The sequence below is a fragment of the Thalassophryne amazonica genome, chromosome 18 (genome assembly GCF_902500255.1).
Source record: "Thalassophryne amazonica chromosome 18, fThaAma1.1, whole genome shotgun sequence".
In the NCBI taxonomy this organism is placed as follows: Eukaryota; Metazoa; Chordata; class Actinopteri; order Batrachoidiformes; family Batrachoididae; genus Thalassophryne; species Thalassophryne amazonica.
In genome coordinates this window covers 71,230,701-71,250,820 of record NC_047120.1, presented here as the reverse complement: position 1 = coordinate 71,250,820, position 20,120 = coordinate 71,230,701, and the positions used below count along the sequence as shown (strand labels likewise).

At 42.3% G+C, this 20,120-nt stretch overlaps 1 protein-coding gene across 1 annotated transcript in view; it reads left to right on the top strand.

The window, feature by feature from the left end:
• Positions 1-20,120, top strand: part of cacna1g (calcium channel, voltage-dependent, T type, alpha 1G subunit) — a 518,682-nt gene that overhangs the window by 313,668 nt on the left and 184,894 nt on the right. Inside the window, 1 exon segment of the mRNA XM_034194509.1 lies at positions 12,889-12,954. Within this exon segment, the coding sequence (XP_034050400.1) occupies positions 12,889-12,954 (66 nt within the window).

Here is a 20,120-nt window from a genome sequence, read left to right as displayed (position 1 = left end):
ACAAAGTGCACAACAATGTGCAAACAAAGTGCACACAACATGCACACAACCTGCACATAATATCAATCAATCAATCAATTTTTTTTATATAGCGCCAAATCACAACAAACAGTTGCCCCAAGGCGCTTTATATTGTAAGGCAAGGCCATACAATAATTATGTAAAACTCCAACGGTCAAAACGACCCCCTGTGAGCAAGCACTTGGCTACAGTGGGAAGGAAAAACTCCCTTTTAACAGGAAGAAACCTCCAGCAGAACCAGGCTCAGGGAGGGGCAGTCTTCTGCTGGGACTGGTTGGGGCTGAGGGAGAGAACCAGGAAAAAGACATGCTGTGGAGGGGAGCAGAGATCGATCACTAATGGTTAAATGCAGAGTGGTGCATACAGAGCAAAAAGAGAAAGAAACAGTGCATCATGGGAACCCCCCAGCAGTCTACGTCTATAGCAGCATAACTAAGGGATGGTTCAGGGTCACCTGATCCAGCCCTAACTATAAGCTTTAGCAAAAAGGAAAGTTTTAAGCCTAATCTTAAAAGTAGAGAGGGTGTCTGTCTCCCTGATCTGAATTGGGAGCTGGTTCCACAGGAGAGGAGCCTGAAAGCTGAAGGCTCTGCCTCCCATTCTACTCTTACAAACCCTAGGAACTACAAGTAAGCCTGCAGTCTGAGAGCGAAGCGCTCTATTGGGGTGATATGGTATTACGAGGTCCCTAAGATAAGATGGGACCTGATTATTCAAAACCTTATAAGTAAGAAGAAGAATTTTAAATTCTATTCTAGAATTAACAGGAAGCCAATGAAGAGAGGCCAATATGGGTGAGATATGCTCTCTCCTTCTAGTCCCCGTCAGTACTCTAGCTGCAGCATTTTGAATTAACTGAAGGCTTTTTAGGGAACTTTTAGGACAACCTGATAATAATGAATTACAATAGTCCAGCCTAGAGGAAATAAATGCATGAATTAGTTTTTCAGCATCACTCTGAGACAAGACCTTTCTGATTTTAGAGATATTGCGTAAATGCAAAAAAGCAGTCCTACATATTTGTTTAATATGCGCTTTGAATGACATATCCTGATCAAAAATGACTCCAAGATTTCTCACAGTATTACTAGAGGTCAGGGTAATGCCATCCAGAGTAAGGATCTGGTTAGACACCATGTTTCTAAGATTTGTGGGGCCAAGTACAATAAATTCAGTTTTATCTGAGTTTAAAAGCAGGAAATTAGAGGTCATCCATGTCTTTATGTCTGTAAGACAATCCTGCAGTTTAGCTAATTGGTGTGTGTCCTCTGGCTTCATGGATAGATAAAGCTGGGTATCATCTGCGTAACAATGAAAATTTAAGCAATACCGTCTAATAATACTGCCTAAGGGAAGCATGTATAAAGTGAATAAAATTGGTCCTAGCACAGAACCTTGTGGAACTCCATAATTAACTTTAGTCTGTGAAGAAGATTCCCCATTTACATGAACAAATTGTAATCTATTAGACAAATATGATTCAAACCACCGCAGCGCAGCGCCTTTAATACCTATGGCATGCTCTAATCTCTGTAATAAAATTTTATGGTCAACAGTATCAAAAGCAGCACTGAGGTCTAACAGAACAAGCACAGAGATGAGTCCACTGTCCGAGGCCATAAGAAGATCATTTGTAACCTTCACTAATGCTGTTTCTGTACTATGATGAATTCTAAAACCTGACTGAAACTCTTCAAATAGACCATTCCTCTGCAGATGATCAGTTAGCTGTTTTACAACTACCCTTTCAAGAATTTTTGAGAGAAAAGGAAGGTTGGAGATTGGCCTATAATTAGCTAAGATAGCTGGGTCAAGTGATGGCTTTTTAAGTAATGGTTTAATTACTGCCACCTTAAAAGCCTGTGGTACATAGCCAACTAACAAAGATAGATTGATCATATTTAAGATCGAAGCATTAAATAATGGTAGGGCTTCCTTGAGCAGCCTGGTAGGAATGGGGTCTAATAAACATGTTGATGGTTTGGATGAAGTAACTAATGAAAATAACTCAGACAGAACAATCGGAGAGAAAGAGTCTAACCAAATACCGGCATCACTGAAAGCAGCCAAAGATAACGATACGTCTTTGGGATGGTTATGAGTAATTTTTTCTCTAATAGTTAAAATTTTGTTAGCAAAGAAAGTCATGAAGTCATTACTAGTTAAAGTTAATGGAATACTCAGCTCAATAGAGCTCTGATTCTTTGTCAGCCTGGCTACAGTGCTGAAAAGAAACCTGGGGTTGTTCTTATTTTCTTCAATTAGTGATGAGTAGAAAGATGTCCTAGCTTTACGGAGGGCTTTTTTATAGAGCAACAGACTCTTTTTCCAGGCTAAGTGAAGATCTTCTAAATTAGTGAGACGCCATTTCCTCTCCAACTTACGGGTTATCTGCTTTAAGCTACGAGTTTGTGAGTTATACCACGGAGTCAGGCACTTCTGATTTAAAGCTCTCTTCTTTAGAGGAGCTACAGCATCCAAAGTTGTCTTCAATGAGGATGTAAAACTATTGACGAGATACTCTATCTCACTTACAGAGTTTAGGTAGCTACTCTGCACTCTGTTGGTATATGGCATTAGAGAACATAAAGAAGGAATCATATCCTTAAACCTAGTTACAGCGCTTTCTGAAAGACTTCTAGTGTAATGAAACTTATTCCCCACTGCTGGGTAGTCCATCAGAGTAAATGTAAATGTTATTAAGAAATGATCAGACAGAAGGGAGTTTTCAGGGAATACTGTTAAGTCTTCTATTTCCATACCATAAGTCAGAACAAGATCTAAGATATGATTAAAGTGGTGGGTGGACTCATTTACTTTTTGAGCAAAGCCAATAGAGTCTAATAATAGATTAAATGCAGTGTTGAGGCTGTCATTCTCAGCATCTGTGTGGATGTTAAAATCGCCCACTATAATTATCTTATCTGAGCTAAGCACTAAGTCAGACAAAAGGTCTGAAAATTCACAGAGAAACTCACAGTAACGACCAGGTGGACGATAGATAATAACAAATAAAACTGTTTTTGGGACTTCCAGTTTGGATGGACAAGACTAAGAGACAAGCTTTCAAATGAATTAAAGCTCTGCCTAGGTTTTTGATTAATTAATAAGCTGGAATGGAAGATTGCTGCTAATCCTCCGCCCCGGCCCGTGCTACGAGCATTCTGACAGTTAGTGTGACTCGGGGGTGTTGACTCATTTAAACTAACATATTCATCCTGCTGTAACCAGGTTTCTGTAAGGCAGAATAAATCAATATGTTGATCAATTATTATATCATTTACCAACAGGGACTTAGAAGAGAGAGACCTAATGTTTAATAGACCACATTTAACTGTTTTAGTCTGTGGTGCAGTTGAAGGTGCTGTATTATTTTTTCTTTTTGAATTTTTATGCTTAAATAGATTTTTGCTGGTTATTGGTGGTCTGGGAGCAGGCACCGTCTCTACGGGGATGGGGTAATGAGGGGATGGCAGGGGGAGAGAAGCTGCAGAGAGGTGTGTAAGACTACAACTCTGCTTCCTGGTCCCAACCCTGGATAGTCACGGTTTGGAGGATTTAAGAAAATTGGCCAAATTTCTAGAAATGAGAGCTGCTCCATCCAAAGTGGGATGGATGCCGTCTCTCCTAACAAGACCAGGTTTTCCCCAGAAGCTTTGCCAATTATCTATGACGCCCACCTCATTTTTTGGACACCACTCAGACAGCCAGCAATTCAAGGAGAACATGCGGCTAAACATGTCACTCCCGGTCCGATTGGGGAGGGGCCCAGAGAAAACTACAGAGTCCGACATTGTTTTTGCAAAGTTACACACCGATTTAATGTTAATTTTAGTGACCTCCGATTGGCGTAACCGGGTGTCATTACTGCCGACGTGAATTACAATCTTACCAAATTTACGCTTAGCCTTAGCCAGCAGTTTCAAATTTCCTTCAATGTCGCCTGCTCTGGCCCCCGGAAGACAATTGACTATGGTTGCTGGTGTCGCTAACTTCACATTTCTCAAAACAGAGTCGCCAATAACCAGAGTTTGATCCTCGGCGGGTGTGTCGTCGAGTGGGGAAAAACGGTTAGAGATGTGAACGGGTTGGCGGTGTACACGGGGCTTCTGTTTAGGGCTACGCTTCCTCCTCATAGTCACCCAGTCAGCCTGCTTTCCCGGCTGCTCGGGATCTGCCAGGGGGTAACTAACGGCGGCTAAGCTACCTTGGTCCGCACCGACTACAGGGGCCTGGCTAGCTGTAGAATTTTCCACGGTGCGGAGCCGAGTCTCCAATTCACCCAGCCTGGCCTCCAAAGCTACGAATAAGCTACACTTATTACAAGTACCGTTACTGCTAGAGGAGGCCGAGGAATAACTAAACATTTCACACCCAGAGCAGAAAAGTGCGGGAGAGACAGGAGAAGCCGCCATGCTAAATCGGCTAAGAGCTAGTAGCTACGCTAAGCTAGCGGATTCCTAAAAACACGCAAAGTGAATAATGTGTAAATAATTTAGAGGTGATTCAGCAGAAGGAGTGCTTTAGTTAAGGCACGTAAAGATTACACTGGGAAACAAATCGTAATCTAGATAACTAGATCAATCTAACTGCGCAGATTAAACAGCTAACAGATACAGCAAAACACCGCTGTGCTCCGGAACAGGAAGTGATACAATACCGCAGTGAGAGCCAACCACCAGTAGAGGCGATATGAACACAATGTGCACATAATGCGCAGACAACATGCACAACAATGTGCAGACAAAGTGCACACAGCATGCGGACAACGTGCACACAACATGCACATAATGCGCAGACAACGTGTACAACAATGTGCAGACAACGTGCACAACAATGTGCAGACAAAGTGCACACAGCATGCGGACAACATGCACACAACATGCACATAATGCGCAGACAACGTGTACAACAATCAATCAATCAATCAATTTTTTTATATAGCGCCAAATCACAACAAACAGTTGCCCCAAGGCGCTTTATATTGTAAGGCAAGGCCATACAATAATTATGTAAAACCCCAACGGTCAAAACGACCCCCTGTGAGCAAGCACTTGGCTACAGTGGGAAGGAAAAACTCCCTTTTAACAGGAAGAAACCTCCAGCAGAACCAGGCTCAGGGAGGGGCAGTCTTCTGCTGGGACTGGTTGGGGCTGAGGGAGAGAACCAGGAAAAAGACATGCTGTGGAGGGGAGCAGAGATCGATCACTAATGATTAAATGCAGAGTGGTGCATACAGAGCAAAAAGAGAAAGAAACAGTGCATCATGGATGTGCAGACAAAGTGCACACAGCATGCGGACAACGTGCACACAACATGCACATAATGCGCAGACGTGTACAACAATGTGCAGACAACATGCAGACAACGTGCACATAATGTGAACACAATGTGCACATAATGCGCAGACGTGTACAACAATGTGCAGACAAAGTGCACACAGCATGCGGACAACATGCACACAACATGCACATAATGTGCAGACAACGTGTACAACAATGTGCAGACAAAGTGCAGACAACATGCAGACAACGTGCACATAATGTGAACACAATGTGCACATAATGCTCAGACGTGTACAACAATGTGCAGACAGAGTGCACACAGCATGCGGACAACATGCACACAACATGCACATAATGCGCAGACAACGTGTACAACAATGTGCAGACAAAGTGCACACAGCATGCGGACAACATGCACACAACATGCACATAATGCGCAGACAACGTGTACAACAATGTGCAGACAAAGTGCACACAGCATGCGGACAACATGCACACAACATGCACATAATGCGTAGACAACGTGTACAACAATGTGCAGACAAAGTGCACACAGCATGCGGACAACATGCACACAACATGCACATAATGCGCAGACAACATGTACAACAGTGTGCAGACAAAGCGCACACAGCATGCGGACAACGTGCACACAACATGCACATAATGTGCAGACAACGTGTACAACAATGTGCAGACAAAGTGCAGACAACATGCAGACAACATGCACACAACATGCACATAATGTGAACACAATGTGCACATAATGCGCAGACAACATGCACAACAATGTGCAGACAAAGTGCACACATGCGGACAACATGCACACAATGTGCACATAATGCGCAGACAACATGCACAACAATGTGCAGACAAAGTGCACACATGCGGACAACATGCACACAACGTGCACATAATGTGAACACAACATGCACACAACGTGCACATAATGTGAACACAAAGTGCACACAATATGCAGACAACATGCACAGAACATGCACATAATGTGAACACAACATGCACATAATGTGAACACAAAGTGCACATAATGTGAACACAAAGTGCACACATGTAGACAACATGCACACAACATGCACATAATGTGAACACAAAGTGCACACATGTAGACAACATGCACATAACATGCACATAATGTGAACACAACGTGCACACAACATGCACATAATGTGAACACAGTGCACACAACATGTAGACAACATGCACACAACATGGAGACAACATGCACACAACATGCACATAATGTGAACACAACAGGCACACAACTTGCACATAATGCGCAGACAACGTGCACAACAATGTGCAGACAAAGTGCACACAACATGCACACAACGTGCACATAATATGAACACAACGTGCACATAATGTGCAGACAACATGCACAACAATGTGCAAACAAAGTGCACACAACATGCACACAACGTGCACATAATATGAACACAATGTGCACATAATGCACAGACAACGTGCACAACAATGTGCAGACAAAGTGCACACAGCATGCGGACAACGTGCACACAGCATGCACATAATGCGCAGACAACGTGTACAACAATGTGCAGACAAAGTGCACACAGCATGCGGACAACGTGCACACAACATGCACATAATGTGCAGACAACGTGTACAACTATGTGCAGACAAAGTGCACACAGCATGCGGACAACGTGCACACAACATGCACATAATGTGCAGACAACGTGTACAACAATGTGCAGACGTGTACAACAATGTGCAGACAACATGCAGACAACATGCACACAACGTGCACATAATGTGAACACAATGTGCACATAATGCGCAGACAACGTGCACACAACATGCGGACAACATGCACACACCATGCACATAATGCACAGACAACGTGCACACAACTTGCAGCCAGCATTCTGAACAAATGTTGTTGGAATGATGTCAGTGAAGGTTGTAAAACCATGTTGCTACCACGTGGACACAACATTACTTCTGGAGCAACCAGATTGCAACCTCCCAGCAATGTTGCAGTTGCGTTCTGAGCTAGCTGGATGGATGTTCATGCCCACACACCCTGACACAAACCGTGCATTCTCTGCAGGAGGGTATGTGAGGACATGAGATGGCACTAGCAGGAGCATTTTGTTTCCTTCTCCTCCCACTCGTTTCTTTCTCAGCAGTCGTCCTCAATATTGTTCTGCTTATTTTGACAATGTAGTCGTGCCATAAAATGCATCTTAAGTAAAGTATGTCTGCGTCTGATCACCCACATCTCCTGCTTCCTCTCCTCACTCACTCACTCACTCACTCACTCACTCTTCAGGCCTCGCTATCATTTCCCCTCTGAAACGCCTCACATCAACCCAGGATCATCCACCGCTCATCTTTTGGAAGCTAAACGTCGAAGGAAACTTGAATCAGTGTCCTTCCTTTTGTGTGGATTCTCCTAAAGCAGGTGATTTATTTATCCGCTTGAAAAATTATCATGTGTACGTCACGCTCCACGTGGGGGGGTTAGCACTGAAACACAATCGCGGGGTTGTTGTGTTTTGCGGACGCTGAGACAACAGACGTATACTGCGTCCAAAGTTACAGTTCATGAGTCCAGTCGTTCTTACAATGACTCGGCAAACCAGCTAGCTTAGCTCATTAGCATGCAGCTTGCTGAGCTCTTTTGTGATCAAATAAATATTGTTTAAATTAATCAGACATCAGACAACATCCCAGTGAGTGATTTTTACTAAATGATGTTGTGGTGTTGAATATTTATGTGTGCTAACACAACAGCTGCCTGATTTGATGGTTTGCACAGATGAAATTTGTATAAGCAGTTCCCACCGTGCGCACAGCATGAGGCAGGAACAGGTACAGAGGGACTCAAAGGACAATTTGGACATGTCTTCCTGTAATCCTCTGAGGACGGCTACTGAGTGCTTCGGATGGTGACTGTTTGTCACTTTGTCTCAACATGCAACAGTGGCCTCTAGTGGTCACCAGGACCCGACGAGCCTTGACAAGTGACTTGATAGACCTGTTTGTCTTTGTGTTTTGATCATGTTGCATGTTAAAAGATGAAAATGGGACCCAAAATAAGAGGTCCACTGGTCCTCATGTGCCTCTATCAGAACCCAGAATCAGAGCTGAATATCCAACAATTATTCCAGAATTACTGAAGAAACTGAGTGACTCCATTAATCTGATGGTCACCAAATTATACAAGTGAAGCATTGCGCAGCAGTGTAAAGCTCACTCTATAATAGACGGAGGTACAAACTGGAGATGGCACAAAAAATCTGGCCAGTGGAGTAAAGCCACAAACCGGACAACATTGTCATAAAAAGCTACAAACCGATGGTAGACAAAGCCGCATGACATGGTGAGAAGCTGAAGACCTTCACTCGTTCATGTCTACGACATACACATATTATCACATCAGTTTAACCCTAGACTGTTATAGAACCTCACAAGCTAGCTAAGCTCTCACTTGCATTAGGTTGAGCTTCTAATTAAATCCATAGTTGATGTTATTTTATGAAAATATTGTCAACGCTAACTAGCATTAGGCCGCGTAGACTGGTGTCCTGTCCAGAGTTTAGCCCGACTCTCACCCTACGACTGGTGGGATAGGATCCAACCCCCCATGACCCTTAACTGGCTTAAGCTGGTATAGAAAATGAATGAATGAATAACTAGCATTATCTTGACTGACTGTCAATTTGCTAACATATTATAAGCAGCTAGTTGGTATTAGCCATAGTGATTAATCAAAGTTACATTCAGTGTTCATCCATTAACAGGAAATAAAATCATAGGGTTTTGCAGAAAAGAAATCTATGTGTCGCTGTGTGAGCGTTGGCATAACATGAGTGGATTTGCAAAATTTCTGTGCATAACACCATAAAAACATATGGATGTTTTACTTTGAAATTCTGGGTACTGATAGATGTCGGTGAAGACCAGAGGACCAGCGGCTCAGGGATAGTGAGGTTAGATCTTATGAGAGTGAAGTGTCTTGAGGCAGCTTGGTTGTGATTTGGCACTATATAAATTAAATAAATTCAAAAATTGAAAACTGATTGATTGATTGATTTGAAGGTTTATTTTGAACATAACAAAAGAAAAATTAAACGACAACAGACAATGTAAAATTAAAATGAGTTCAAAAAATGTTTTTAGAATTCATATTATGTTAATTATTTTGGCAGCGCAGTGACCAAGAGGTCTGTGCGCTTCCAGAACAAAAGGTTCCTGGTTCAACACCACCTGTGACCATCCTCCATGTATCACACCAGGAAGGGAATCCGGTGTAAAACTTGTGCCAAATCAGCTTGCATATCCATATTGGACTCTGTACAGTTACTTTAACTGTATACATTTATACTTTCACTCATTTTGAATTATGTTGTAACACTGTTTATGAAACTCTCCACTTGGTGTCGATGTCCTTCGGTAGCTGTGGTGCATCTCGGGAATTCACACCTAAATGTCCTTTGAGCTTGAATGCAGCTTGGTTGTGATGTACACATAGCGGTGCGCTTCATGTCTCGTGTCCTTGTGATGTAAAATCGATGTTTTGGGTCATTTTGAGGCGGGAGGATTAGGCTGCTGGTATGGTGGCCACCCCATGAGTAACTGTTGGGAATAAAATGACACGCAGTGACCTCAGCACAGCATGAAACCGGAACAAAGGGCATGATTGTCGGCTTCTTTATGCACACGAGTGTTTACAGGCTGTGGTTTTTGTTGAAGTTGGACTCTTGAGCCTCAGTGGAGAAATCGTTCTCACTCAGTGCTAGTAAGCAAACATACACACCACTAAATGTTTACAAAAAAAAGATTTTTTTTTCTCCCCTTTGTACCATCAGAGAGCTGTTGGCTTAATTCTCCTCCCCCCTTTTTCAATTTAACATCTTTTTCTGCAAGATTATTTTTAGTCGGGCAAACTTTCCCTGCTTTGGGGTTGCTAGGCAACGGGTGGTTGAATGACGTGAGCCGAGCTAGGAGATGCACAACGCGCACAAAGTGTATTACTCCTTTTATTCACGTTGCTTTGGACATAAATGCAGCTGAGACTTGTGTTTTTTGACGCTCCCATTGTCTGTGTTTTTGTGCCCGTCCCATCTTTCTGTTTTTGCTCTTGTTCACCCACCATGTTCCTGTCAGGTTTGGACGTTCCTGTCAGGTTTGGACAGAACCCAAAGTCTCCTGCAGAAAGTCCATTGGGTCACTTCTTTCTCCTCATTACTCCGCTTCACTTCTCACTGTGCACATTCTGTACATGCAGCGGTCGGCACAGTTCCACTAATCCGCTAACCGCTTATTAGCGAAGCTAACTTTTTTGTTAGCGGATTAACATTTCAACTAATTTTGAAAACCCTCAGCAGATGAATTAGCTTCCGCTGAATTTAGTTCTGCTAACTTTCAGTCTGCTAACATTTCTTTGCTGGCAAAGTGAGTAAGACCAAACGGTCAAAAATGTTTGTAAACTCTAAAACCAAACATTAGTTCCTGTCTGTTGCATGTTTTGCAACAGACAGGCTTCCGTAGGGAACTCAGCCCTCCCCCAGCAGAAGGGGGCGGGCCGGCTGCCGCTGCTGCTGGGAGAAAAAAAATACTTTCAACATACAGCAGCTCAGACAGTGACACAAGAGATAAATCACAATGTCATTTTCTCTCATGGTCACAACTTAACTCTTCACCAAACTAATAGTGCAGCAGATAACTGAAACAATCATGCAAATGGTGATAAAAGCATCAAATTTGGCAGAAATACTCCTTAGACACTCCTCTTTTGAAAAAACTGATTGGCCACTTGACTTTTCAATCGGCGGTCAGGTAGGGGTCAATTGAAGAATTACACAGAGGTCAAAATTAAAAGATGCTCCAGTCATATTGAAAAATATTCCACATTATTTGCCTGATCATAAAGATTCCAAAAGGTATAGTTTGGACTATCTGTGACTGAATGTTCTGGAGTTATGGGATAAAAACAGCAAGAATGGTGACAAAGGTCAGTTTCAGTTTGTACAGGGGTCAAAAGTTAAAGTTGCTCCAATTTTGGTAAAAAGTGATGCAAATTATTGGTTGAGCTAATAGGATTAATAAATGGAATAGTTTTGACTGTGTTGAATGTTTGGTCTCCAAAGTAAAGGTCAAACAAGGTCTATGTCTATTGGATTCTATGACATGTGACATATGTTACCTCGTAACGCGATAAGTAAGGATGATACATGGTCCAAACTATTCCTTTTTAATATCGTGTTAACTCAACTAGTAATTTGCATCACTTTTTACCAAAATTATAGCAACTTTAACTTTTGACCCCTGTACAAACTGACACTGACCTTTGTCACCATTTGTGCTGTTTTTATCCCATAACTCCATAGAATTCAGTTACAGATAGTCCAAACTATACCTTTTTGGAATCTTTATGATCAGGGAAATAATGTGGCATAGGTTTCAATATGATTGGAGCATCTTTTAATTTTGACTCCTGTGTAATTCTTCAATTGACCTCTACCTGAACGCCAACTGAAAATTCAAGTGGCCAATCAGTTTTTCAAAAGAGGATTGTCTGAGGACTATTTCTGCCGAATTTGATGCTTTTATCACCATTTGCAGGATTCCGCTCTAAATATTCTCTTATCTGCTGCACTAATAAGTAATAAAGTGACATTCAAAATATCAACCCTGATATCATGTTTGACTGATTTCCATTGTCTTTTCACTCAACTGATCACTGTCTGAAATAGGAAATTGCAAAACTGTATTAAATATTCAGGATTCAACAAAACCAAACATAATTGCAGCGTAGTAAGACCCTTTGGCTGCTCTCTCTGCACCCGTGTCACCACAGCAAATCAGAGGTAGAGCTGCATGTTGATTTGGCACCAGTTTTACGTCTGATGCCTGACACAACTCCACATTATATGGAGAAGTGTGACAAGGGTGGGGTTTGAACCAGGAACCTTCCACACTAACATATATGTTATGTGTTCTAACATGTAACATATATGTTATATGTTATAAGGTTCACCTTATTTTCCTTTCTTCTGTGATACTCGGGTGATAGCACAACATGTGGTCTGAAGTAAAAGTTATTTTCTTTTCCTCATTCTATTTTAGATGTGTAGCAAATCTTTGCCATTAAATTGATAGTCAAACCTTGCTAATAAAGTGTGTTAGTTTCTGTCAGGTTCATGTAACTTTTGTTGGGGCTGATGTTTTTCTCCCACTCTTTCGTTCTGCACCTGCACTGCTGATAACAGCCTCCCCAGTTTGGAAGCACCGCTTGATATCACGATTGTTTCCACTGCAGCTTGCTGAATGAATGATCTTCATGCAAACTCTTCACTCTGAGATAAAACATGACTGTGTTCTGTTCACTTCTAATTTCTGCTTTTCTTTCACCTTCTTCAGGTTGCAGCATGACTGATGTGCACATGTGCAGCAGGCGTGGCACACTGTACAGCTGTTTTGATATGTGCTATATCTGCTTCAGCCTTCTCCTTCTGCTTTGCTGATGCCCACTTGTCACTTCTCCTCTCCTCTGCTTCCTCATTTATGGCTGCACCCATCACTTCCACTGCAGGAAGTGTCCAAGCGGGAGGAGCTGCATGTCCAGCTGAGCCTTGTTCAGCTGCCTATAGACTCTGGGGTACGTACAGCGCTGCAGCGCCACCCTCACTCAAACCATATGTCATATTTTCTGGAGTATGTCGCATTTTTTAGTTTTATTACTATGATTGTCAATACAAATATTTCATAATAATAAAATAATAACTATTCATATGGGCTTTCCCAGATATCAAAAAACACACAAAAAATAAATTCTTATAATAAAAATACACTACAGCATGTCCAGTCAAGCTGTGACCCATGTTTTTATTGCAGTGTTTCTATGTGGAACAACAATCTGCATCCAAACTGCATCAAATAAAATCCAATATGTTGTCAAGCTCATTTTTATTTGTCCATCTTGCTTATTCTTGGAATTTAACAGTCCTTATGTTACACACCACACACACTGAAGGCTTTCTGCATAAAGCCACTGTTCATCTCAGAATTTCCTTTGTCCAAACTGCATCAAGTACCATCTGATATGTTATCCAATACACCTTTATTTGTCCATCTTGGCGGGCGTACGTCTAATAATGATGCAGCTGTCACATCATGACTATTTAGCCATTGTATGCTGACAGTCCTGTTTCCACCAAGTGGTCCGGGTCGGTACTGCACGGTATGGTACTGGTCGGAACAGTTTGCATTTCCACCCTTTGGCATTTGGAAGACTTAAGTATTGACGAGAATGGCATTGAGCACGCGTACGCTGTTACACAACCTTGCTTCCTCCACACAGAGGCAAAACGGAGTAATTTAACATTATTTTATTTTTATCTTGGTGACTCATGGGATTTATTTTAATCATGTGCCCTGAAGAGTCGACTGATGTCTGTGATAAAAGCTGATGTGAATGAATGAGGCTCTGTGACTCTTTCAACTTTTAAAATAAGTTAATTTACTTGTTGTGGCACAAAGTGCTGGCTTACGCTGGTTCAAACTGAGAAATGCACAAAACACAGAGGGACCTCTTTAAAAATGCCACGACAAGGAACTAAAGTATTTTCAGATGTCATTTTCCAAAATCAGGAGTCTTTATGTGGATAAGTTTTCATCAGGCTGTGATGATGAATCCTACTGAAACAAGGTAACAGTGTTGGGGAAAGTGTAGTGACACGGACCCACAACAGGAGGCGCAAATGACCTTCACAGGTAGATGATATCTCGGCAGCGAGGTGGAGATGACATCCGGCTTTTATGGAGTGATGAAATGATGGGTGACAGCTGTCATGAGTTGATGTGTGACAGCTGTCACTCCCGGTTGTGTCCGTGGCGGCAGCACCCTCTCGTGCCTGAAGCCCGCACTTCAGGCAGGGCGCCCTCTGGTGGTGGGCCAGCAGTACCTCCTCTTCTGGCGGCTCACACAACAAACAGGTCAGATTAAGACTTTATATTTACTCCGTGTGTGAATGGTTTTAATATTTGAAACAACTGGAACTGTTCACCTGACTGAAGTTATTCAGCCAATCAATGGACAGCATCAATGGACATATTTTGACTTATCAGTAACTTTACAAGAAGATGTTGAATGTCATCGCCTGTTGGCCCATAACAACAAATGTAGATGAAAAGCTCCTGAAGGTCGATGTATAGCTCACATGCAAAGTGTTTTTGAGCTTATTATGACATCATTTGAAGACACTTTAGTGACATCATCATGACAGCATATAGCATGTAATTACAAATGATTATCTGGTCCTTGGGGATGGAGGGTAATTGTCTTCCATTGCTAGTAGCTGTGTTGGTGTGTCTAAATATGAGTCCAGCCTTGGCTGCACTGACAGCATTTTGCTGCAGTGAGGACGCCTCAGTCCACAGAGAGACTCGAGTGTCCACAGTCACCCACTCTGAGTGGAGGTCCGTCACATGGTCTTCTCAAGGGCAGGTGTTATCTGTGTGTTGACATCAGTGTTGTGTTGTGTTCTGCCAAGCAGATATGTGCTGGTGCCCACAAGCGTTTTCTGTATTTGTTCATGTTGTGGTCTTGAGATTTATTTCAGAAGCTGACTTGTGCTACTCATCACCAACAATTCCTGTTGATGTCCAACTCACTGCTGGTGGACTTGGCTTCACTAAGGACACAAAATAATTGATTTGGTGGTCTTATTCTTCAAGATGATGTGAAGATAGTCGTGATATAAACCTTGCAAATGGTTAACGTGCCTTACGGTGGTTGTAGGTGACCCAGATTTCCTTTTGCAGAAAGAATTTTGACTTGTTCTTTAGGTCCCGGTTTTGAAAGACTCATCCCCTTCAATGCCTAACAGCACGCGCCCTACATTTGAGATGTTTTTTGATCCCACAGTCAGTGGAAGCAGGTGAAGCTGTTAACGGTGTTGAGTACTTGTTTTTGGACCTGGGTTGTAGCTCCAGGTTGTTTGTAAACCTCAACAAAACCAAGACACCTTATCAACCAGCCCCAGCAACAGAGATGCTTGTTTTGTTGCACGGACTGAAGATGTTCTTCACGAAGAGACACAAAGTTATCATCAGTAGTATAGTGAAGGTTGACGGTGGAGGTTAGTCATGTTTGATGTTTGGTCTGAAGACTGCTGTGCCTCACAGGTGGTCGTGTCTTCAGTGCCAACACCAGATGGAAGTTTAGATTTAAAAATGTGCACGATGGCTGAAACGCAGACTGCGAGCAGTGCTGGGATGATGACACATGTTCTGATTCATTTCTGTGGTTTTGGGCCACAAGTAAAAATGGTGATGTGAGACTTCAGCCCCAGTCTCATAGAGACAAATGAAATTTGGTTTGTGCTGCTCAAATCATTCAACCTTTGAAGAAACTTCACTTTGTACAGTCAAAAGCTGACCAGGTTACAGTACTCAGGGAAAAAACAAAACAAAACTTCATATAGACTTTTCACTGAGAACTCATTTCTGACAACGATAAAAGTAGTGAAAGATGACGCAGAGAGGTCCGCTTCTTAACGTGTAACTGGGACAGATCTCTCAAAAGAGACATCGTTGTTTAATTTTTAGAAATGTGATGTTTGATCACAGCAGCAGAGGTGCCGGCCGCTGAGATCTTAATATCACTATCTGCTGCTCGGTAAGTGAAGGAAATAGACATGCTTTGGAGTACAAGCAAGCTAGTGGTCTCAAACTGGTGCTGTGGGTGCCAAACGTGGCCTGCAAGCCTGTTATTCAGAGGTCACAGTGTATCGTATCATTTACAGTGTGTAAAATAAATAAATATTCATCACCTTTAGCTGTTTCCTAATTTAATATCTTTAAAATCTAATCCTCAGAAACTGAATAGTTATTTGATGTAGTTTTATGACCACAATTTTAAGATTTTTTTTTATGTCATAAAAGAGTTTATCATTAGCTTTATGTAGTGTGATAGAAAAGGTGCATACTTCTATCCAAAATATTACACTCAAATCATTTTTAATTTTAAAAATGTTTGACACACATGAACACTGAATAAGATATTATGATTAATAATTGATTGATTAATTATTAATAATACAAATATTTAAATATGTCAGCCCTTTGAAAAGCTGCAGCATTATACATGAAAGTCGACATTTTTGAAAGCGCCAAATTCTGATATGTAGGTTGGCCACTGGAGAGCAAAGATCTGTGCAGAAAACAGCAGTTTCACTAAGGGCCCTTGGGCAAGGTCTTTAATCCCCTAGCTGCTCCAGGTGTGTATTGGGCACCTTGCATGGCAGCAGCCTGACATCAGGGTGAATGTGAGGCATTATTATAACGGTGTTATTGTATTGCTTTTCCATCTGCATCAAATGCTCAAAGCACTATATAAATGCAGTCCATTTACCATTTACTCAGATATGGCCATTAATCTCTGGTTCGATCTTGACCTTTGACATTGACATTACTTGTGAGATGAAAAGTCCACTGCGTTTATTAACCAAGTGTGACTGAAGTTGCTAATTGCATTTTGAAGATATCACCATGTATTTCAGGTGACCTGTGTTTTGACCTTCAACCTATGACCTTTCCATGACTTGTGTTGTGAAAGGGTAGTTCATTGAGTTTACCCATCAAGTTTGAAATTGCTCTTTGTGTTTTGAAGATATTGCCATCTATTTTAGAATATCTATCCATTTTGATTTGACCCTGGCCTTTGACCTATGCCCTCTACACAAACTACCTTGTGACAGGCCCATCCACTGAGCTTTATTGTTTTGTTTTTTTTACGTTTACTTTTGATGCGCTGTGTGCTTCTTGCCCTGTGTGCTGCTGGAACCTCAGTTTCCCTGATGGAGTCTTCCCAAGGGATCAATAAAGTTCGAGCTAATCTAATCCACTAAATTTGACTGAAATTGCTCTTTGCATTTTGAAGGTATTGCTGCAGATATTCTTGGTCATTACCAAATAGCTTTTTGTGTTTGTACTTTCTCTTCTTTCTGCTTCATGGCGAAGCCAACCAGCCAATCACATGCTGACATGAGAGGGAAGTTTCAACAGTTACAGTTGTTCACCAAGTTGACATAAATCAAAACTGAAAGTGATGCATGAATTGAATATGTTGTCACATGCAGAAGGCCTCCAGCACGGCCGCCAGAGGGCGTGTCTCCTCGCCCGAGACCAACTGGGATTTAACAGAAACATGGCAGAACTTCAGCACACATTACGTTCTTGTCTGTGTGCATGTTTTTTCTTTGTGATTTGGGTTTTTAAAAGCAGGCTCCACATCAACCTGCACTCTCCTCACATTAAAAACTCACTGCCCGACCGCCCGACTGCCCAACCAACCGACTGCCCGCTCCTTTTCTTTCTAGTCTCGGGGTAAGAATGCTGCACGTGCTGCCAAAATCTGCTTTGCTCAGTTTCTTTTGGCTGTCATGGAGGGGAATGGTGTTGATTTCTGTTGGCAGTGGGGGGGGTGTCTTGGCACAGCAGGATGAGAGGAGATGGGCACAAATGAAGACAGAGCGCAAGATCAGCTCTGTTTGCATGACTCAGACTCTTTGAGAAAGGCCAGCATTCTAATTTCACAGTGATCCGGGACGTCTTCAGTGGCAAAACGGTCCAAATGGCTCTGATCTTATTTTATCCAATTCAGTTTTAAGAGACTGCTCAGATGTCAAGTGTGATACGAGGAAATCGAATGGTGGACTGGTCCAAGTCTGAGCTCGAGTCCCATAAATCAATTTGAGAGATTCATCTAAGATGAACACTTCAAATCAGTGAGAAGGGCGGGGCACAACAACAGTGAAGGTGTCAGTGAAGGCCATGCCCACCAGGGGCTCAGGCACTCCATAAATAATAATAGAAGGTCCAGACCGTCCTCAATGTAATGTGGCGTCGTGTCATTGAGAGCTTCTGGCACACACACACACACACACACACACACACCACCCATCACATCACCATATCAACCATCCACATCAGATGTGCTGCAGTAACTTTGAGCAAAGTGTGGTGTCCAAGTTGATCAAACGTGACGGCTTCGTTCATCCTATGCAGCCTCACAAAACCATTCAGTAGAGCCCCAAACCAGCAGCAAGAGACACAGTTTGAATGTAAGAACTGTCACTCTCGTGTGTCCACATCGGCACTCCATCTCCTGTTTACACCCTTTTTTGAAATGAGTGACTTGGGATGTTCCCCTGAGCTGCTGCTGTCTATTATTGTCTCACTATCAGCAGCAGTCCTGCTCTGGCTCATCTCCTGCTCCACCATCATGCCCATATTGGGGTGGCTGAGTGTAAACAAGCTGTCCAAACAACCTATTTCAGTCCCACAGCTTCATCTGGACTCTAGCGCCCCCTGCCCCAGAACTATTGTCTCTACATTTCCTCTCTGAGGGGGAGCTTCCATTGTCTAAGAAATTACATAAGTTTGTGCAGAATCCTTCCTTTTTTCTTACCAAACCTGATTTCTGTGTGAAGCGGCAGCCTGTGCAGAAAAAAAGTGCAGAGTCAGAAGAATAATCCAGTACAGATTTCATCCCTCCTCCAGAGAAGCGTTAAGACTGTTTAATTCCATGGAGGCAAGAAGTGTAAAGACGTCACTGGAAGTTTCTCCTCCTACCCATTTTATTTAATTCTGTCTTCCATCTGAAACACCTTAATCTGGAAATTAAAAAAAGTCAAATGGTGAGACGTAGCCTGTGCACATGTTCTCGCAGGGTGTTATTTTAAGAGGCATCGTTTTCTGACAGCCAAATTAATGTCTGCCTGTAAAGACGACAGTACGCAATGTCAAGAGGAAAGTGAAAAGGACAAAAGATATGACAAGTCAAAAGACTGCAGAAGAAAAAAGAGCCACAGAAATATCCAGTGACATCAGGACTACATTTAATTCTGTCTCATCATCTGATACTATGACTTACTATAACAATATACAAAGAAAAAATGTTAATGAATGCAGTGGTAAGAATATTTGCATGAGATAAAAGATGGAATGCCGTTCAATGAGGTGTTGCACTACTGGAAACCATTCATTATTTGTGTTATATGACACCTAAATAGAGCCGCGTTATTTGAAATTTTACTTAGAAATGAGCTGTTTTTTGTATGAACAGGAGGCTGACACTAGAGGGCAGAGTAGGCACTGTTTTGGCAGAGTGGGTCACTCCAGCTGGGCCACCGAAGTAGAGCGAGTGGTGTGGAAGGACACGCCTACTTTCCTCAATCCAGTGAAAAATCGTTCTCGTGTCATAGACGCATTTTTACAAACAGGTAATGGAGTCGTTCAGTAGAGTGAAACGTGGCCAAAATGCACATTACATGACATCAGTCATACAATGTGACAAATAATGAATGTCACGTGACATGCAATCTACCAATCAAATGACAACGGTTGATTTAGGTGTCACATCATAATACATTCTATTTATAGGCGGGGTGACATGATCCAACACCATTGGAGGTGTCTGGATGGAAATGAATGAAGGTCCACATCTTCAGGGTCCTGGTGCTTCCTGACCTGGATGCTAACCAATGTTCGAAAGTAAGGACAGGATGTCTTTGGTACTAAGACTCTTCAGAGGGTCCTCGGGTATCGCTGGATTAACTGTGTCAAACAAAGCGAACAAGAGGCTACACAGGGAGAATTAGATGAGATGTACCACTTGCATTGTGAGGAAGCTTCAACTATTACATTTCTACCATGTGGTAAATGGACTGCATTTATATAGCGCTTTCCATCTCACATTCACCCCGATGTCAGGGTGCTGCCATACAAGGCGCTCACTACACTCCAGGAGCAATAGGTGAT